The sequence below is a fragment of the Ailuropoda melanoleuca genome, chromosome 7, assembly GCF_002007445.2.
Source record: "Ailuropoda melanoleuca isolate Jingjing chromosome 7, ASM200744v2, whole genome shotgun sequence".
NCBI lineage: Eukaryota > Metazoa > Chordata > Mammalia > Carnivora > Ursidae > Ailuropoda > Ailuropoda melanoleuca.
In genome coordinates, this window is record NC_048224.1 from 24,714,966 (window position 1) to 24,737,371 (window position 22,406).

Consider the following 22,406-nt stretch of genomic DNA (forward strand, 5'->3'; position numbering starts at 1 on the left):
GGGGCGGGGGACGGGGAGGGTGGGTGTGCTTGGGGCGCGCGCGCCGCCGCGGCTGCCGCCTCAGCCTGCTGCTCCGCCCGCGCCGCCTGCTCCCGGCGCTCGGCCCCAGCACGCCGGCTTCCGAGCGGCCATGGGCGGCACGGGGTTCGCGGTGTAGAGTCCGCCAGTCCCGGACCCGCGTCCCGCACCCTGACGGTCCCGGTAAGCGGGGGCGGGGGCGGCGGGGACCCGGCAGGCACTCTAAGGGACGAGTCTGCGGGCCGCGGACAACCCTTTGGGGACTCTGAGGTGTTGTGTGGGAGCCGCCCCAAAGGGAGTTCTTGAGTAAGTGGATAAACCCCTGAGTGTCCCTGCTTCTTCCCCTTGGGAGAGTCCCTGAGGCGGTGCGGGGAGCCGCCCCCAAGGAGGACCCCTGTGTGGATGGAGACTCCCAGGGCTCTCTCTGCATTTGCTGTCATGGGGAGGCGCAGTGTGGAGGCACTGTCCCCGCAGAGACCGTCTGTATAACTACCGGAGGGCAAGGGTGGTCTCTGGTGTTGTCTCAATGGAAGACCATTTGAGACCATAGCGGAGCCTCAGGAGCCTGCGCGGTGGAGATGGACCCCACAGAGGACCCCTGTATAAAGGAGTACTTTAGACTGTGTCCTACAACTGCCTGGAAGGAACCTCTGACTGGAAGGAGAGGAGCCTGCCACGGGATCTAGGCCAGGGGTAACTCCCCATATGCTCAAAGGACTTTGGCCTTGACCTTTCTGGGGCTCAGTGTGCCCTAAATTGCGTCCCTCCAAGGTGGTTGAGAGGCTGGGGCCCTGTGGGGCTGCTGCCTTTGTCCATTCCAACCCCCACCCCATTAGAAATTTCATTCTCCGTGGTAGCCCGGGTTGGCTCCAGGCTGAATTTTTGTGGAGGCAAGAATTTCTATTAGAGCAAAGAGAGTAAGGGAAGGGAGGGCCAGTGAGGCCTCCGAAGCAAAGACAGGAGACTTGGGGCCCTGGGCTTGACTATCTGCAAGCAAGCAGTTAAGATCAGGTGGAATAATTGATGCTGGCAGGTCCTAGAGAGAAAGCCTTTTGAAGGAAGGAAGAAAGGATATGTAGGATTATTGAGCACCCATGTGCCAAGTACCATGCCCAGGATATTTAACATCTCATATAATCCTTACAACAGCATTATGAAATTATCCCCTTTTAAACATTAGGCAGTTTAGACTCAGAGAAGTTTAGCAATTGCCCAAGGTCACAAAGCTTGGAATCATGAAATCTGTTTTCCGAAGCTTATTTGGGGAAAAAAGTATCAAGGAGAGGCAGAAGCAAGAATGTGTATTTGTTAAGTTGCATTAAGATACCAAGCATAGGGCTTTGTATATGGTTAATGAATGTGATGATTAAATAAGTGGGGATGAGACTGCTGCAGGAACTGATATCCACTGAATCCCCAGATTTCAGGGTGTGGCTCCCTTCACTGGCAACCCTACTGTAATGATGCCTCTGGGTGTCTCCAGACTTAATTGGGTCTGGAGAGGCCTCTGGGTGTGGTCTTTGATAGGACTTGCTCCGGGGAACAAGAGGAACACTTCAGAGGATGGTCTTCTAAGACCACTCTTCCAGTTTGCAGAATCCTTGAAAGGGCAGAGGGAGAGACAGGGTCACTTTTAGGATGCATGATTCACAGTGTCTTTGTGGCCATCTGAATACTGCACCATAGACACTGGTCCACAGATAACACGCAGGACACTTTTTCCAAAAAGTGCTTCTGCATGATGAGGAGGTGGGCTGAACAAGTGCAGAACCAAGGAAGGCTTATTGGAAGTCCATTGTCTGGGGAGGGCAAAGGGTTCTTTGCCTGATATAGTGATGCACCCTTATCTCACCCCCTTGGCTGTGCTAGTGCTTTCATTCCACCTGAATTCCAAGGTGCGAATTTGGGACCAAGAAGAGATTCTGGTTTCTTTTTTTTTTTTTTCTTTTTAAAGGAAATGGCAGGAACCTGCCTGTGAACTTTTTTTTTTTTAAGATTTTATTTATTTATGCGACAGAGACAGAGATAGAGACAGCCAGCGAGAGAGGGAACACAAGCAGGGGGAGTGGGAGAGGAAGAAGCAGGCTCACAGCGGAGGAGCCTGATATGGGGCTCGATCCCATAACGCCAGGATCACGCCCTGAGCCGAAGGCAGACGCTTAACCGCCGTGCCACCCAGGCGCCCCAGATTCTGGTTTCTTGTCCAAAAATGGAGTGGTGAGGGAAGTAAGCATTGTAATTTACCAGAGAACCATTCTGAGTTTTCCTGTTCCCCTTTTATCCTTCCACATAGCCAAACCTAGTGATATCCTCCTATAATAGAAGTGGCTTCCCTGGGCTCCTGGGGTTACTTAGGAAAGATCAGGCTTCTGAGAAAACAAAACAACCTAATTTACCAATAGTTAGCTTTTCTATTTAACTCAATGGCTGCCTGAAGCATGGTTGTGGCACCTCATGCACACCTCCCTCAGTGGAGTAAATTCTCATAAAGGTTTATATTGATTAATCACCTCCTCATTACAGAATTGTTTATAATACCCTTTCAGTTCAAACCCACCAAAATAAATAGGGATATGGAGATAGATAGATAGATAGATAGATAGATAGATAGATAGATAGATAGATAGATAGTTTTTTATATATTATAGTTTTTTACATCCATATATAGTTTTTTAAGAAATCAGAAGGAGCAAGGCTGCAAATATATCTTGCTCCAATTCAGAGTATGTCCTTGGGGTTTTTTTCTACACTGGTCTTTTCATTGAGGGCTCTTGTTATCACACCCTCTCATGTCCCTGGAAAAATTGCTAGATGGCTTCAGGTGCTCCCCAAATACTGGACCTTGAATATCATCTCCTTGATGTCTAGGTTTGGGTAAACACAAAGATTACAAAAATCCTAGGAATACTGTATAACTCTCTCCTAATCACAACATAAGTCAAATCATTCCAGAATGGATGTGAAGGATGTCACATAGTTGCCTTAATCTACTAAAAAAAAAAATGCTCTCTCCAAAGGAAAATAAAAGGGGAAAAACTTTCACTTGCATGTACATGGAAATATCTGGGTATTACTTAAGGATTTTTTAGCCTTTAATCTTCCACATCTTCTCTGATCACATTCTTACAGTTTTCCTCCTACATTTGCCATATTTTTGACAGTGCTTCCTTTTCCTCAGACATGAATAGTAGGACTTCTCCAGCCCATTTCCCACACTTCCTTTATTTTTTCCAGTACACCTGTTCCTAAGTGGATCATATTTATGCAAATAGTTTCCTTTCTCTTTAGTTACAGAATCTATTATCTTCTAGTCCCACCTGCTTTTCTCCAGCAGTACTCTTGATTTCTGCTGTCTTCATTTCTCAAATTGATTTATACATGTCTTTTTTTTTTTAGATTTTTATTTATTTATTTGTCAGAGACCGCACACAAGCAGGGGGAGGAGCAGGCTCCCCACTGAGCAAGGAGCCCAATGCGGGACTCGATACCAGGACTCTGGGATCATGAACCGAGCCGAAGGCAGACACTTAACCAACTGAGCCACCCAGGTGTCCCATGATTTATACATTTCTGATGGGAATATCATCATCCACTGCACCCCTCAATCTTAATGACCAAGTTCTGACAGGAATTGCTTACCAGCTTTGGACCAAGAAACCAAGACCATCCATTTGTAGCTGGAGACATTATTTTTTCCATTATAACATCCCTCTCCAAACTTCCTCCCCTTCCAGCAATCCCCTCAGAGACTTGTAGATGCTTACTAAGTGCTACCTACTTCCCAGGCATTATGCTGGATAAATATGACACTTGCTTGCCCTTGAGGAGTTCACATAGAATCAGTCTGCTTTTCTCTAATCATTTACTATAGAGTAAGAAAAGTAAGGGGAAATTACAGTTTTACAGAGTGTCTATAGGAATCAATGTAGAGTAAGTATGCCTTTTCCCAAGCATCATTGAAATGTAACTGCTGTTCTGTGCCTCCTCTGGCAGCTCTATTGTTAACCACCCTGCCATTGCCTTGCCAAAATTACTTTTGCCCATATGCTTTGAGTGAACTGGCCACACTCTTAGCTTCTTATGATAATAAGGATGCTATGTTATATTTGGATAACATATTGTAGTTAAAGCCCTTTTACATACATGATTTCTATTTGTTTGTGAGGAAAGTTTCATCTTACTGGGGTCTTCTCACTAAAACAACAGTGCGTGCACTGCCTGGATCACTCTCTCCTATTTTTTTTTCTTTTCTGTTTGGAGTCTCTTAATCAGGTTTATGGGTCTCCCAGAGGGAAAGCCCCAGTGATTCACTACAGTCACCACCTACCAGCTCTTAGGCTACAGAGAGGAGTTTCTTGTTGGGCCCAAAGGCCAAGAGGTGTGCCCACTGGTCAGCCCTGTACTTATCAGGGATACCGTACTACCTGGCCTCAGAAAATTCAGTTCTCTGGGTTTTTTTTAACCTCCTGAAATCCAAATACATATTTCCTTCTAAACAAATATTTTAAGCATACTGTCTTAAACCAGTTTTTTGGGCTGATTCATAACGTGAAGGCAGTTTTCCTTGCCTATTTCTATCCAGCAACCGGCTGGCTTCATACCATCTAAGCTATGATGGTGTCCCCATATAGCAGTCCATGTCTTGGCATGTGCTTTTACCTCTTCCTGGAATGATTTTTTTTTTCTCCTTAGCCACTCGGGTAACTCCCACTCATATTTCAAAATTTAGCTCAAGCAACACCTCTTTTTAAAAATCCTACACTCATGCCCCCTACACATGCTTATACACTGCATTCTCACAGGCTGAGATTCCATTTGTTCATTCTACCAACAGTTATTAAGTGCCTGATTTGTGCCTGACACATAGTAGGCTGCACTCATCAAATATTCGTAGAATCAATAAACAAATAAAGATAATTAAGGTGTAATAAGTTTATTAAATGGGGTTGAATCTCTGCTTCAGGGGCCCACAGCAGAGAACAGGGAGTGCCTCTCCATCTTGCTGAAAAGCTCTGCTTGCTAAGTGCAGTCACACCAGCCAATCACTGATAGTGCGCTATTTCTTAACTGTTGCTCTGCTTCTGTGGGAAGCCAGCACTATAGCTTTTCACAAAGACTCATCCCAAGCCCCCAGAGGCTAAAGATCATGCCATAATTTTGTTCTAATGTATATTAGAGCTTTGTTGGCTTGCAGTAAATATTAGAAACAGGACCGCCGTCATGTCTTATTCTCTTGAGCAGAGTTCAGGAAGACAGTTTTGTTCAGTCTTTAGCCCTTCTGCTGCTTGGAAACCCCAAAAGAGCCCTGTGCACTTGGGGGTGACTGTCTCCCTGGACTAGCTGAAGCCAGTGCTGCTGTGCTGGATAATTAGGGAGAATGGAGGAAGACAGGGAGGTACTAGGTAGACCCCCAGGGTCTGCAGACATGAAAACTAAAAGCTGTAAGCTACTGTTAGGCCACAGAATGGCTGACTATGAACAGGGTTCCCAGAACACTGTCGTGAGACATTGCATTCCTAAAGCAAAACTCTTTTTGATGGCTTTTCTTTAAAATCTTGAGATTGATGTTGATGTCCACAGTGAGCTTAGAGTCTGTGCTATACATTTTGCATTTCTTAGACCCTGGTTCTGCTGGTTTTCCATACCCTTGTGGCTAGTTACCTTCTATGTTAAGTACATACCTTTCCCTGAGGCTCTCTATCTTTTTGGCACATGCTTCCTGGAACCAGTTGTCAGCCACCTTGAAATTTTTAACCCTCATGTGCAGATGCTGCTTGTGCTAAATTTCTCCAGCCCAAACCCAGGAGGGAGGAGATACATTTTCAAGCTTCCTACACATGCCGCTGGAGCAGCAGCCCTCCTGTGGGCCAGGCCACAGTGCCACAGGATGCAGCATAAATGCAGGGGGCCATTGACCTTCATAATATTATCTCTTTTCTTACTGTGTTTGTACAAACTAGCTAAATTCCAAAATTTTATAGCTCTCTCCTGTGGTCAAAGAAATCACCTGTAACTACTATATGGTTACCTGTTCTCATCCCTGCTAGCCCCCAACTACCATTCAGGGTCCACCTCTGGGGAAGTAGAGTGGATGTGATGAGATGAGCTGGTGACTTTGTAGTTGTTTTTTTTTTTTTTTAAGATTTTATTTATTTATTTGACAGAGAGAAAGACAGCCAGTGAGAGAGGGAACACAAGCAGGGGAAGTGGGAGAGGAAGAAGCAGGCTCCCAGCAGAGCAGGGAGCCCGATGCGGGGCTCGATCCCAGGACTCTGGGATCACACCCTGAGCCGGAGGCAGACGCTTAATGACTGAGCCACCCAGGTGCCCCTGACTTTGTAGTTTTTAGACCTGAACTCTGAAGATTTAGTTTGATTAGTCTCTCTGGCCAACTTTGAGGAAGAGAAAGGGTACTAACACCATGATCTCAAACTTTTTATTTTGTCCCGTCATCTCTGCAACATTCATTCAACAAATATTTATAGAACCCATGGTCTGTGGAAGACTGGGAACCATCTAAATTTTTCTCCCTCTTGATATCACTGATAACCTGAGATTCCTTTTTCTACCTGCCACTCTGGTTATTTTCCCTTGTCCCTCCACTCAGAGGTTTTCTTTGCCTCGTTCCCACCTAGGAAAGCCTTCGTAACCTCCAAGCAATCAGTTTTAGATGTTTTTGAGCATTTTTCAAACAGCTGCCAGTCCTATATGAAGAATCAGATGAAAGAAATAACAGGCAGGATGCTTGGGAGGCTCAGTCAATTAAGCGTCTGCCTTCAGCTCAGGTCATGATCCCAGAGTCTTGGGATTGAGTCCCACAACAGGCTCCTTTCTTGGCCAGGGAGCCTGCTTCTCCCTCTGCCTGCCACTCCCCCTGCTTGTGCTCTCTCTCTCTCTGACAAACAAATGAGTGAAATCTTTATAAAATAAATAAAAGGCATCCAGATTGGTAAAGAAGAAGTAAAACTTTCACTATTTGCAGATAACTATATGTAGAAGAGCCTGATATTCCACAAAAAAACTGTTAGAACTGATAAATGAATTCAGTAAATTTCAGAATGCAAAATTAATGAATTAAAAAAAGAATCATGGGGCGCCTGGGTGGCACAGCGGTTAAGCATCTGCCTTTGGCTCAGGGCGTGATCCCGGCGTTGTGGGATCGAGCCCCACATCAGGCTCCTCTGCTATGAGCCTGCTTCTTCCTCTCCCACTCCCCCTGCCTGTGTTCCCTCTCTCATTGGCTGTCTCTATCTCTGTTGAATAAATAAATAAAATCTTTAAAAAAAAATAAAAAATAAAAATAAAAAATAAAAAAAGAATCAGATAAAAGCAAGTACAGTAAATGTAATTTACATTTAGCATGCCAAATGAGGAGACTCCTGCCTATTAGCAGGGCTGCTCCCCAGGCTTCTCACAGTTACACATCTTTTTCTTTTTTTTAAGTACTCTGTACACCCAAAATGGGGCTCGAACTCACAACCCTGCGATCAAGAGTCACACGCTCAACAGAGCCAGCCAGGCACCTCCCAGTTACAAATCTTTATAGAGAGCTTGGGAAGAGGTTCCCTAGGTGCCCTCTTCCTTATTTTCCACCAGCTCCTACTGTGGAGCAACCCTTCCTCCTCTTACTCCCACCACTCTGCCCTTATAAATATTCTCACTGTGTTCTAAGCATGTGCTCTGCAGAGAATGGGTGTGTCTTGCACACACACATTCCAAGCTGCCCACATATGTCTTACTGCCTGACAAATAGATTTAGACAGACTTCTCTTACCAAAAGAAAGATTTTGTTTTTGTCATCTGTTTTCATTTTCTCCAGGTCATATAGCTACACAGCCCTGTTCTACCTTTTTGTTCCTCTGTTATTCACCACCACCTGCTCCTGCCCTCATGAGGTTTTTTCCAAGCCTTCCTTAGATACCACTAATTCTCTGGCAGTCACATCATTCTTGAGACAATGTCTTTTTATCCTTCTTTCATCCTTTTTAGGGAAGCAGAAAACCCAGTTCCACCCACCAGCCAAAGAAGTAATCATAAGCTATCATTTTTGGGATCTTTACAACTTGATTTCCTTTTAACTCACTCTTCTAGGACTTTTTCCAGCACAGGAAAAGCCAGGTTTTTCTCACCAGGCATTTGTTTTTACCTGTCACTAATCACTACCCCTTGTTTCTCTAGAAATTAGAGCTCATTTTGTTAATTTCTCAAACACCCAGGTGCACATCATGGATATTTCAGCACACTTGCTTTTAATCAAGATGTCTTGTATACAGGTTTGATCCTCTCCATTAGGCACTAAGGGTTTCAACCTCATTCTTTGAAGCCTACTGCTGTTGTGTCCTCACAGTTTACACTCAAAATCAAAGCCATGTCGATTCACAATGCCTTGGGGTCTTGCTTGGATTTTGATGGTTTCTTTTTGATGGTTCTACCCTACATTTTCTGTCCTTATCAGCATAAAGTAGCCTAGAAAACTGAACCATCTCAGGTAAAAGCAGTAGCAGTACTCCAGGATCCTGTGGTCAGGAATGGAAAGTGTGTGTGTGTGTGTGTGTGTGTGTGTGTGTGTGTGTGTGTGTTTTAGCCAGAATTACTTTTTTTATTATGTTCAGTTAGTCACTGTGTAGTACATCATTAGTTTTTGCTGTGTTGTTAATGATTCATTAGTTACGGATAACACCTACTTCTCATCACAACACGTGCCTTCCTTAATACCCATCACCCTGGAGGGGGTACAGGGTGATGGAAAGTGGTTTTTAATTTGTTTTTATGTTTGTTTGTTTTGCTGGTAGATGTCATCTTTAGTCTTCATTGAAATTCCTTTAAAGATAAACTCCCCAAACCACTGCAGTGACATCATTAACAATTGAGATTGCTTAATAGTGATTCTTGTTATCCTTACAGAGAATAATGGGTTGTAGCAGGACTACAATATATTGGGAGATGCCTGTGGTTAATTTGCTGATACACTATTAATGACTTAGTTCACTTACCTTCCTCTTGGCCTTTGTTGAGAACTCTTATTACATTATCTGAAAAAGCCAGTAAGAACCAAATGCATACTATCGATTTTCCTTCAATGAATCATTCTTGAATTTCATATGGTTATTCTAGGTCTCCAAATAAGCATTTCACAACTTTTTTTTCAACCCATACTTTCTTGCTGATAAACTTAAATGTCTTATAACTACTCCCTAAAACTTATAATACAACTTCTGGGTCAGGGCTGCCTTCAACTATTTAGAGAGTACTTTTGTATCTCCCCAGCAACCAAGAGGACACTATCAAGCTCTGCTGTTTTGTAGTCTATGTTACAAAAAAAAAAAACAAAAAAAAACCCATGATGACTTTTAATATTTGCTTTACAGATATAAATATATATTATAATTGATATGCATTTTCAATCCACTATTTCTCCTCTCCTCTTGGAATTCAGATATATATCCCCCACCTGTTCCAGGATCTAGCCAATGAGAATCATCCATTGCTCTGATCTTTGTGTTCCTATTGGATTAAATCAGTTTTTTTTCTCTCTCTGTTTTTGTTATGAATATTTCGCAGGTTATTTAATAATTCTCCTATTGACATTATTTCCACCTTTTTATCATTGTAAACAAAATGCTACAATAAATATTCTTTTACATTGTGCACAGGTCAAAGAGGATCAGCCTCATAGAGAGTAGGGTCTTCTTCAGTCAAAGGTATGTTAGTAGCTGTCCATCTCTGCTAGAACCATAGACTCTTTTTTTTTTTTCATTTTAATTCCAGTATAGTTAACATACAGTGTTATATTAGTTCAGGTGTACAATATAGTGATTCAACAATTCCCTATATCAGCTAGTGCTCATCACAACAAGTTCACTCCTTAATCCCCGACACCTATGTCATCCATACCCCTACCCACCTCTCCTCTGATAACTATCAGTTTTAGAATCACAGACTCTTAGGACAAGCTTGATATTCTGTTCTTGCACCACAGCAGTCAAGGGGAAAGCTTACCTTATTCTCCACAATGCTGTCCTTACCTTAGCAGTTACCATTCTTAAAACACAAAAAATGTAGTTCTCTAATAAAAATGTAAAATTATCCTAAGGCTATATTTTTCAAATTGCAGGTCCAGACCCATTGGGAAATCATGAAATCATTTGAAAGAGTCACTATCAGGATTGTTTTAATGAAATAGAATAGAGAGAGTAGAAAATATCAGGGAGCATAACATGTAGTAAAAGTAGGACTGGTTCACAAAACTTTGGGTTCAGTTCTAGATTTATGAACATGTGTTTATAACTACATGCATAAGGGTCACATCATAAACAATATTTCTTACTGTGAGTCACAATCAAAAGTTTTGAAAAACATACCCTGAAAGTTTTCTGAGGAAAACCCTGTAGCCTTGTAAATAATCATGAAAAAGGTCTGTAGTGAAGTATTGTCAGTTTTACATTCTCCCTCTTGGTGTGGTATGCCTGTTCCTCTTGCTCTAAGCAGGGGACTTGCTTTCCCACCTAACCAGAGAGCACAGCTGGTGCTCTTGAAGCATGTGGGCAGTGTCTGGAGACTATAGACCCAGCCTCTTCAAGAATCTTCTGGATCCTTTGGGGTACCTGGGTGGTTCAGAGTCGGTTAAGTGTCTACCTTCGGTTCAGGTCTTGATCCTGGGATCCTGGGATTGAGCCCTGCACTGGGCTTCCTGCTCAACAGGGAGTCTGTTTCTTCCTCTCCCTCTGCCTCTCCCACCCTGCTCCTTGGGCTCGCTCAGTCTTTCTCTCAAATAAATAAATAAAATATTTTTAAAAAGAAAAAAGGAGAAGAATCTTCTGGATCCATAGCCTCAGCAAAAGCTCTAACATACATATACTCTCCTCTCTACCCCTAGGCCTAATCCCACCAGGCTAGATAGCCCCATTAGGTCACGTGAACTTTTTTCTTTTTTTTTTTTAATTTAAATTCAATTTAGTTAACATACAGTGTATTATTAGTTTCAGGGGTAGAATTTAGTGATTCATCGGTTGCATATAACACCCAGTGCTCATTATATCAAGCGCCCTCCTTAATGCTCATCACCCAATTACCCCATGCCCCCCACCTCCCCTCCAGAAACCCTCAGTTTGTTTCCTGTAGTTAAGAGTCCTTATGGTTTGTCTCCCTCTCTGTTTTCATCTTATTTTATTTTTCCTTCCCTTCCCTTATGTTCATCTGTTTTGTTTCTTAAATTCCACATATGAGTGAAATCATATGGTATTTGTCTTTCTCTGACTATTTCGCTTAGCATAGTACCTTCTAGGTCTAGCCACGTCGTTGCAAATGGCAAGATTTCATTCTTTTTGATGGCTGAGTAATATACCATTGTATACATATTCTACATCTTATTTATCTTCTTTATCCATTCATCTGTTGATGGACATCCGGGCTCTTTCCATATTTTGGCTATTGTGGCATTGCTGCTATAAACATTAGGATGCAAGAGTCGGCTGCTTAACTGACTGAGCCACCCAGAAACCCCCAAAAAAGGATTTTTTAATCACAATTTATTAATGGGTATTAAGGAGGGCATGTGTTATGATGAGCACTGGGTGTTATATGTAACTAGTGAATCATCGAACACCACATCAAAAACTAATGATGTACTATACAGTGGCTAACAGAACATAATAAAAAAAATTTTTAAATCAAAGACTTATATTGTAAGCCAAAAAAAATTTTTTTTAAATCACAATTTATTAATTGTCCACTGGGGGGCGCCTCGGTGGCTCAGTTGGTTAAGTCAGGCTCTCGATTTGAGCACAGGTCATGATCTCAGGGTTGTGAGATAGAGCCCCTGTGGTCAGTCTCCACACTCAGCAAGGAGTCTGCTTGAGATTCTCTCTCACCCCCCTCCCTCTGCCCCTCATGCCCACACTTGCTTGCTTGCTTGGGCTCTCTCTCTCTCTCTCTCCCTCTTAAGTAAATAAATAAAATATTTTTAAAAAAAATGTCCGCCGGGGCATGACATCTTAACATGAACACAATTCCCTGAATTTGATCAATCTTTACTCAGTCTTCTTTGCCACTGTCCTGTAAAAGACAGTTATTCATTCAAAGAAAATATTCCTGGAGCACCTGGCTGGCTCAGTCAGTGGAGCATGCAACTCTTGATCTCGAGGTATGGGTTTGAGCCCCACATTGGGTGTAGAGTTTTATTTAAAATCTTAAAAAAAAAAAAAAACCAAAGTAAATATTCCTTAGTCGTGTACTTTAATTTTTTATAAGCAAATTTTAAAAATGGGGAGAGAGGATCTTTCATTTCTTATCAGTCTATAAATTCAAAAATATGGGTTTTGTTTCTTTGGTACAATTGATGGCAGAACAATTCCAGGCAGGGTGGAAATTTGCACCACTATGATACATGATAGTTGTTTCTGGAAAGAAGTTATAGTTGTCATCAGATATTATGTGTAGAGGTGCCTGGGTGTCTCAGTGAGTTAAGCATCTGTCTGCCTTAGGCTCAGGTCATGATCCCAGGGTCCTGGGATCGAGCCCCATGTCAGGCTCCTTGCTCAGTGGGGAGTCCGCCTCTCCCTCTGCCCCCCCCCGTTCATGTTCTCTCTCTTGCTTGCGCTCTCTCAAATAAAAAAATCTTTTAAAAAAAGATATTATGTGTATTAAGACTTTATTTAAATATCAAAAAAGCTTCTCCACAATTAATTGGGAAATGTTTACTTTTTTAAGTTTAACGTTTTCAGTGATCTTTACAACGTGGGGCTCAAACTCATTACCGCAAGACTGGGTTGTGTATTCTTCCAACTGAGTCAGCCAGGCACCCTGGGAAATGTTCATTGTCATTTTTTTTAATACACATTGCTAGGCAGTGAAGATAGGTACTAATCAGGGTAAAAGTCTAATAGAGGAAACTGACATTGATTGAATAATCATCCTATTGAATATGTAATGACAAAGATAAGTGCTCTAGAGCAGATCATAGTGCTATGAGCACTCCAATCTGGACTTCCATGAGGAGGTGGTACTTGAGCTGAGCTCTGACAGATGAACAGGTATTAATGGAGGGAAGGAATGTTCAAGGGTCCCAAAAATATAGGAAGCATGGGAAACAATGACTGAAAGAAAGCCAGTATGGTTAAAACACAGAGTAAAGAAAAGAGACCAGACCAAGCAGGGCTTCACAGGTAGTGGTTTAAAAAAAAAAAAAAAGCATAATTTGAAGGACTTTATCCTGAAAGCTGTAGAAAGCCATTTAAAAGTTTTAAGCGGCGGGGGTGGGGGGGGGGCTCTTGGGTGGTGCAGTCGCTAAGTGTCTGCCTTCGGCTCAGGGCGTGATCCCAGCGTTCTGGGATCAAGTCCCACATCGGGCTCCTCCGCTAGGAGCCTGCTTCTTCCTCTCCCACTCCCCCTGCTTGTGTTCTCTCTCTCACTGTCTGTCTCTGTCAAATAAATAAATAAAATCTTTAAAAAAAAAAAAAGTTTTAAGCAGGGAATAACATAAAACCTGAATGTCCCAGACCTCTTTAATGCAACATGTACAAAATCCAGTTTCATTTCCCAATTTCTGTAAATGGCAATACCATTCTGCTAGTTTTAAGTTTTTATTTAAATTCCAGTTAGTTAACATACACTGTAATATTAGTTTTAGGTGTTCAATGTAGTGATTCAGCATTTCCATACACCACCTGGTGCTCATCCCAAGTGCCCTCCCCAATCCCCATCACCTATTTCACCCTGCTCCCCACCCACCTCCCCTGTGGTAACCATCAGTTTGTTCTCTGTAGTTAAGAGTCTGTTTCTTGGTTTACCTCTCTTTTTTTTCCCCTTATGATTGTTTGTCTTGTTTCTTAAAATCCACTAGTTAGTTGATTTAAAACTGCCCTCTCTGTAAGTAAGACAGAGAAAGGTTGAATGAAATACTGTATGACTTCATTTATATATGGAATCTAAAAACATTGGACTCATAGAAACAGAATAGAATTATGGTTGCCAAAGGCTGAGGAGAGGCAGAAATGGGGAGACATTGGTCAATGGCTACAGACTTCAAATATAAAACGAGTGAGTTCTGGGGATCTCAGGTACAGCAGGGTGACCACAATTAATAAAACTATATTGTATACTTGAAAGATGCTACAAGAGTAGAGCTGTAATATTCTTACCATAACAATGACAACAAAATGGTAATTATGTGAGGTAAAGGATGTGCTACCTAGCCTTATTATGGTAAGCATTTTGTAATATATAAGTGTATCAAGTCATCACATTGTACACTTTAAACTTCTACAGTATTATATGTCAATTATATCTCAATGAAGCTGGGAAATAAATAAATACAAAACTGCCCTCTTTCCCTTTACCCTTTATCTAGTCAGTTACCAATTTATTCCTAAATTTCTCTAATTCTATTTCCATGGTATCAAGTAGACTCAGTCAGCATTATTCCTGCTGCCATCATTTCAGTTTAAACCCTCTAGATCTTGCCTGGACTATTATAGTAGCCTTCTAAGTGGCCCTAACCTCTCCTACTCTCTGCTCCCTTTTCGTCCAAACAAACAGAGGATAACTTCCTACCCATTTTTCAAGGTCCACTTTGATTCCCAGTAGTGTGGTCTTAACCTTCCTTTAGGCATTTCCAATACTTTGTCTCACTCTTTGAGGTTTTTAAAAATATTTTATTTATTTGAGAGAAAAGAGAGCACGAGGAGTGGAGCTGTGTGGGGGGCAGACTCCCCGCTGAGAGGAGAGCCTGATGTGGGGCTGGAGCCTGATGAGGGACTCAATCCCAGGACCCTGGATCATGACCGGAGCCAAAGGCAGACACTTAACTAACTGAGACACCCAGGTGCCCTCTTCTTTAAGTTCTGACATTAAGTAGCTTAAGTGGTGAGACTGTTCTCCTTTTATTTCCTATGATGAGTAGTTAGTACCTTATACATAGTACTGTTCAATAAGCGTTGATTATAATGGATTGAGAGCAAGGCTAAAACAGACTCTCTGTTTCACTTTACTTAGAACACGCATTCCCCAGCTGGATTCCATTAAGACCCTTCAGGCTAGGAAATAGCAAACCAGCTTTGCAATATGCCATGTCATGCCCTCACCTTCCAGTGTTGTACCCTGGTACTGCAGAGGGAGAGCAGGGATAATGTTACTTCTTAACCTGTAAAGGTTTTATTGAACAGCTCAGAAAATCAAAAGAGAACATGTGGGAGTAACATTAGTGAAGCCTTAGAAGTCTGAGAAGCACTTTTGCACTTATAATGGCCAGGTTGTGAAAGACAAACAGACCCACAAAGAAGCATAGCTAATTAGAGGAGGCAAAGGAGTTTTGCGACCTTGACCATGTGGACATGTTGGTAGAGCTTCCTATCTAATTCAGGAATCCCCTAAAAATAGGAGTGCAGTCACTCTGATTGAAAAAGTGAGAATTTGATGTGGATTATCCCTGGATGCACTGTGCACAACACTTATTGGAGGAGCTTTTCTTCAATCAGAAGTCTGAAATGTATTGCTGTGGTCTTGCTTTAAGCTTTGGGTCATGTCATGGGGCAGAGGAGAGACTTAGGCTCTGAAGTCTCCAACTATCTCCAGAGGCCTGGGAACCCTGGACCTAATTGGCTTTGGGACAGCAAGAAATAAAAAGATACCATTTCATATCTGTAGAATACTTTCCAGTCTACTAAGCACTTAATAAGCACATTTTCTAATGTTATCCTCATGACAGCCCTGTGAAATGCACTGAGCAGATAGCCCTCATTTTACAAATAGGAAAACCAAAATCACACGGCCAATCAGAAATAGAATCAGGGTCTTTTGACTCTTTAACAAGTGTTTTCTCCACCCCACCATGCCACTAAGTTCCAGAAGAGGGAAAAAGTATTTAATAGCACTTGCCACTTAGGTGAATGGTTGAAATTGATTGGCTTGACATGGTCAGCCATTGGCTGAATCTGGGCCCCTCTGCTTTTTGTCTACAGAGCCATGGGGGTGTTGATGTCCAAGCGGCAGACAGTGGAGCAGGTGCAGAGGGTGAGCCTGGCTGTGTCTGCCTTCAAGGATGGGCTACGGGACAGGCCTTCCATCCGACGCACCGGTGAGCTTCCAGGGTCCCGCCGTGGTACTGTAGAGGGCTCTGTCCAGGAGGTACAGGAGGAGAAAGAAGCAGAGGCCGGTACCCCGGTGCTCCAAGAAGAGGGCAGTGTCAACCGTGCAGCCTGGGAGAGGCTCCGAGATGGGCGTGGAGTGGAGCCAGAGGAGTTTGACAGGACTAATCGTTTCACACCCCCTGCCTTCATCCGCCCCACCCGGAAGCTGGATGATGACAAGCCTCCTGATATCTGCTTGGAGCCCAGAGAACTTGTGAGTATCCAGTTAGGGCACAGTCCTCAAGTCTTAGGCCTTCTGAGGATTAGGGAGCAAGACAGGGAGGCCTGGGTATAGTTAAAGTGAGACTCAAAAAGAAAAAAACTCCAGAAAGGTGCAGTTGAGTCCAGAACAATCTTTGAATTTCTTTTACAAGAATAAAAATGTTACATCCTGGATTGGTCTGAGTGAAAGACTGGAGACAGTGGGTCATAAGGAATGATGCCATGGCAGGTCCTTTGCCATCCGTCTCACTAAGGGATAGCAGTATTCCCTGTAGGAGGCATTCAGAAATTTGTGGGCGTTCAAGGTGCTCATCAGTGGGAGTTGCTACTGGTTTTTGGTGCCAAGAAAACCAGGGATGCTAAATGTCCTGCAATGTCTGGGACAGTCTTTCAGAACAGATTAATTTTTCCAAAAATTTTAATAGTATCCCTGTTCAGAAACATGGTCACAGAAATCTGAGCAGATGGAAGAGGTTGCTAGTTCTTGTCTTCCAGAGAGAAAGCTCTATCACCTTAACACTGGCTTCAGTTGGAATTGTTCCCCTGGGCTGCTCCAGGGATATTCAGCCCCATGTGGGTAGCTCTGTGTTTGGTGGCCATAGGATCTTGCCGCCTACACTAGAATGAATATACTCCCTATTTATTCTTTTTGCCAGGTTGTCAACGATGAGATGTGTGATGTCTGTGAGGTCTGGACAGCTGAGAGCCTCTTCCCATGCAGGATCTGCACCAGGGTTTTCCATGATGGCTGCCTGCGCCGCATGGGCTACATCCAAGGAGATGGTGCAGCAGAGGTGACCGAGACCGCCCACACAGAAACCGGCTGGAGCTGCCACTACTGTGTAAGCCTGGACTGCAGGGACTGTGGGCTGCGGCACCGCGGGGAACTTGGGACTATTCTGGAGACCCAGTCTTAGAACACTGATTTCTAGGCAGTAACCTGAAAGAGTTTTCCAATAGTAGATACAGGGATCCTCAAACTTGAGCAAGCTTTTTCTACCTCAGAACTATGACATTTTGGACACAGGAATTTTTTGTTGTGGGGGATGTGTGCAATGTAGTATGTTTAGCAGCATCCCTGGCCTCTACCCCAGTAGATGTCAGTAGCACCCACCCCCAGTTGTGACAACCAAAAATGTCTCCAGATATTACCCAATGTGTCCTAGGGGAGCAAACTCATCCCAATTGAGAAACACTGAGCTAGAGGAATCAATGGGTAGGATGAGGCCTAATTACTCAAAAGTAATTCTGCTTGGAGTAGTGCTTTCTCTAATAGTCTGTACCTGTCATTCATTGTACTCATCTGAAAAACCATTTTAATCAGCTTGCTTCCGATAAGGATAGGTTCTAACACAGTAACACTGCTTAGTCCTAAGATCATCACTTGGCCTACCACCTAACTCTTAGGAGCATTTGTTCTTCATCTCTAATGTGATCATTATGTAAATTAACAAAGGTCCATTGATTCAGAACTTTGCAAATTATATATAAATGCCTTCCAACTTTTTAAAAAGATTTTATTTATTTGACAGAGGAAGAGAGCACAAGCAGGGGGAGCAGCAGAGGGAGAGGGAGAAGCAGACCCCCACTGAACAGGGAGCCAGATGCGGGGCTTGATCCCAGGACCCTGGGATCATAACCTGAGCTGAGATCAAGAGTCAGATGCTTAACTGAGCTACCCAGGTGCCCTGACTGAATGGTTTTTTTTGTTTTTTTTTTTTAAAGATTTTATTTATTTACTTGACAGAGATAGAGACAGCTAGCGAGAGACGGAACACAAGCAGGGGGAGTGGGAGAGGAAGAAGCAGGCTCATAGCAGAGGAGCCTGATGTGGGGCTCGATCCCCACAACGCCGGGATCACGCCCTGAGCCGAAGGCAGACGCTTAACCGCTGTGCCACCCAGGCGCCCCTGACTGAATGGTTTTTAAGGGCATATGTAGTGTCATAGTCAGATCTTTGCTGTGTGGGGAATGAATCAGAGGGGCAAAGTCTAGAGACATGGAGAACAGTTAGTTAGCTGTTGCTATAGTGTAGGTAAGACAAGATGAGTGGCTAACCTAAGACAAGAGAATGGAAAAGAAGAGATTTGAGAGGTATTAATAGGTAGATCAATAGGACCTGCTGACTTACTGGATGTGAGGGATGAAGGGGAGAAATGAGTTGGTATTGGTAACTGGAGGGGTGGTATTACAATTCAGAGAGGTAAGAAATTTAGAGAGGACAGGTTTTGGGGGAAAAGAGGAGTTCATTTTGGGGCATGATGAGTGTGAAGTACCTGTGAGGCATCAAGATGGATATAAGTCCAAGAGACAAGAAATTTAGGTCTGGACACCCAGGTTTGGGAATCATTTGTGTTTATTCTTTTTAAAAAGATTTTATTTATTTATTTGACAGAGACAGCCAGCGAGAGAGGGAACACAGGCAGGGGGAGTGGGAGAGGAAGAAGCAGGCTCCCAGCAGAAGAGCCTGATGTGGGGCTCGATCCCAGAACGCTGGGATCACACCCTGAGCTGAAGGCAGATGCTTAACGACTGCGCCACCCAGGCGCCACCCAGGGAATCATTTGTGTTTAGATGGTAGCTGTAGCCACTGAAGTAGATGAAATAACACAGGGATAGAGTATGTGCAATGAGAAAAGAAGAGTGTTAAAAACGGAACCCCAAGGAAGACCAGCATTTAGGACTGTGACAAGAAATTAAGGGCACTCAGAAATGGCCAGAGAAGGTAGGAGGAGAATCAGTTGAGAGTACAGGAAGCCAAGAAAAGAGAGTGGCACAACGTAGATGGTAATGTTAACAGTGGTGATACAACTACAATGGGACTTTACTGATTTTCTATTTTCTCTGGTTTCCTTATTTTACATAATAATTCTCATAAATACTTAAATCCCTCACAAAAAGAGGAGGCAATAAGGAAGTCCTAAATGCCTCGTGGAGGTCAAGTAAGAAGATGCCTGAGAAAAGGTCACTAGACATGACAGGTTATGGTGACTTTAAGAAGAACCAGTCCAGCAGAATGACAGACGCAGAAGCTGAATTATAGGTGGTTGAGGAGCCACAAGGAGATGATGGAGTCTTTTCAAGAAGCCTGGCTGGGAAGGGAAGAAAGGGGAGGAGCTTGGAAGAAACCTTTGTAAAAAGTCTGGCAAGTGGTAGTAATGATGACTGTGACAGAAAGCCAGGAAGGGTTAGGAAGGAGACACCTTCAACCGGGTCCCACATCAGCAGAACACTGCGGGGCAGAGTTGCTGTGAGTGAAAAGGCTGGTGTTTGGCGGGGTGGTGACTAGAGAAGATGGTATGTAGAGCAGGGCCTACTGTGACATACCTCAGCTGGGGAAAGGGTGTGTAAGTGGCTGGAAATAACTGTTCTATACTTGATTTTATAGAGAAGCCATAGATAAAGTGATATTTGTTAGAAAGTGGCACATTCTTCGAGGCAGTAGGAAGAAGAGGGGAGATCTGCTGAGATGTTTCTTAGAAGATATCCGCAGGATAATAGACCATTAAAGCAAGACTTAAATTCTATTCAGATGTCCTGAGAAATGGATATGAATCTGGGTTTTGTCTTTTTAAAAGTTGGAAGGCAGGGAGCCTGGGTGGCTCAGTGGGTTAAGTGTCTACCTTTGGCTCAGGTCATGATCCCAGGGTCCTGGGATCAAGCCCCTCATCTGGTTCCCTGTTCTGGCTCCCTCAGGTCATGATCCACACTGGGTGTGCAGCCTACTTAAAACACAAACATTTGGTGACTACCCTTTGCCCTCAGAATAAAAGCCCATTGGAAGGGCTCAATAATGGGCATTTAAGGCACTTCACAGTCAGGCTTCTCCCTACCTCTCCCTTATCTTTTGTCATTCCTCTTTACTCCCTCCACACACAGACACACACCCCCTACAATCCAGCCCCACTGAACATTTCACAATGTTTTACCCCACTGTGCCCAACATATACCAGGTGCTCAATAAGTGTTTATTGAAAGAATTGAGTTCTTTATGAAATCCACAAATGAATACTCATGAAATGTCTGCTCTTCTTTGCTGGTATTTTAAGAGAGAAAAATAACCTACTAGAAAGAATCTTTGACAGCTTACAAACTATAAGACTGTAAATTAGTATTAATAAAATAACATATCACTGCTGTTTTGGAATTAAAAGGTCTGTGGCACCACAAACAAAAAAACCACCTCATTTGGTTTTAGGAACTTCGTCATGATGGCATCTCTTTCAAAACTATTCTGGATTATTTAAAGTAATACAGCCTACTAGGAGCAGAGTTACAACTAAACTTCTTTTTTAACTGAAATATTCTTTGAGCACAGTCTAACATAGAGGCCAAATACGTAAAATGAATAAAGATGGAGCCAAATACGTAAAATGAATAAAGACGGAGCTGCAGGCACAACCCTGCCTGCTTATTAGTCGCCTTTTCCCTTGCAGCAGCTTCCTAAGGTACTTCAAAGTATTCCCTAGGGTATCTCAGAGAATAATTTAAAAACTACTGTTTAGTAAAAGGGTCTCAGGTCTAGAATCAGGATACCTGGCTTCTGGAGAAATTCTGCTCCAGAGCTGGGCAACTCTGAGCCAATCCTTTCACCTTTCTGGAGCTTCAGTCTCCTTGATTATGATTAGAGGCTGGGATTAGATGATCCCAGAATTGTCTTCAAGTTGAAATACAATTTCCACCCTTCTTGATCCTTGGCCTTTCTTTCTTACTGGTCTATATGGCTACTGACTCACATCCTTCTTTTTTTCAGGATAATCTCAACTTGCTGCTAACTGAAGAGGAAATGTACAGCCTCACAGAGACCTTTCAGCAGTGTAAAGTCATTCCTGGTAAGGCTGGACAGTGCTGCCAGATGGAGAGGGGCTGGCACATTTTTCCTTTATACTTTCTAGGATGAACCATAAAAGGAGTATGCTGGAATTTGAAGAGTATGGGTAAATAGGTCCCTGTTCCCAAACTGTTGGCCAGCAGGGGCACCCACACACCCACCCATCTTCCCCACCCACCACAGCCTGAATTATACTGGCTATAGGAGACAAAGACTCCATGAAAGCTATGGATGTAGGTGTTCTGGAGGGTACCCTAAAGTAAATGGAGGTGCCCCAGAGGCTGAGGAAAGGGTGGGCTTGGCTAGTATGGGGTGCCTCCTACAGATTGCTCCCTGACACTGGAGGACTTCCTACGCTACCGCCACCAAGCAGCAAAGCGGGGGGACAGTGACAGGGCTCTAAGCGAGGAGCAAGAGGACCAGGCAGCCCGCCAGTTTGCAGCCCTGGACCCTGAACATCGAGGACACATAGAGTGGCCTGACTTCTTGTCCCATGAGTCCCTCCTACTTCTGCAGCAATTGCGTCCCCAGGTGAGGGCCAGCTGGGGTGAATGTCTATGGGATACTGGGTGACAGAGACCTAGGAAGCATGCTGGGCAGGTTGGAGGAGCACTGGGTACTGTCTTAGCAGGGACCACAGCAGGAAAGGGCTCACATTCCACCCAGCAACAGGTGATCCAGGGCCTAAGCTGGGGAAACTTTCCAAGGAAGATTGATTTGCACTGGACCCAACTGCAAATGTTAATGCTACCAGAAAGGCTCTGGGCGGCTTCAAAGGGAGGCTGCAGAGGTGGTAATGGAGGTAGGATTCTCTGTGGCTTGACATTTTACAAAATCTTTTCAACTCCAAGATCTTAACTTGTCTCTTCTTCCCCAGAACTCTCTGTTAAGGCTTCTGACAGTCAAAGAGCGGGAGCGAGCCCGGGCCACCTTTCTGGCCCGGGGCAGCGGGAGCGCTATCAGTGAGGCAGAATGCCGTGGAGCCCAGCACTCTTGGTTCTGCAAACGCCTTGCAGAGGCTCCTTCCTGCAGTGTCAGGTCTGTTCCCTACCAATCCCTGCCCCCACTCACATGCCCTCTTCCTTTTTCCACGCCAAATGGCCCTTGGTATGAAACATACCTCTCTGTTTCTTCTGTCAACAGACAGGAGAGGACCTTCCTGCGCATTAGGCAAAGGACATTGACTCTTATTGTTCAAGACATGGGGCATC

General features: G+C 43.6%; 1 protein-coding gene across 2 annotated transcripts in view; it reads left to right on the plus strand.

The window, feature by feature from the left end:
* PHF24 (PHD finger protein 24) overlaps positions 1 to 22,406 on the plus strand; it is a 28,203-nt gene that overhangs the window by 846 nt on the left and 4,951 nt on the right. Inside the window, exons 1-6 of one of the 2 annotated variants that reach the window (XM_034664059.1) lie at positions 25 to 201; positions 15,975 to 16,356; positions 17,021 to 17,206; positions 21,118 to 21,196; positions 21,521 to 21,726; positions 22,073 to 22,233. In XM_034664059.1, coding sequence (XP_034519950.1) covers positions 15,979 to 16,356; positions 17,021 to 17,206; positions 21,118 to 21,196; positions 21,521 to 21,726; positions 22,073 to 22,233 — 1,010 coding nt within the window. In that variant the 5' untranslated portion in view covers positions 25 to 201; positions 15,975 to 15,978. Of the gene's footprint in view, positions 1 to 24; positions 202 to 15,974; positions 16,357 to 17,020; positions 17,207 to 21,117; positions 21,197 to 21,520; positions 21,727 to 22,072; positions 22,234 to 22,406 lie in introns of those variants that run through there. The other variant, XM_002930496.4, reaches the window with a different exon arrangement.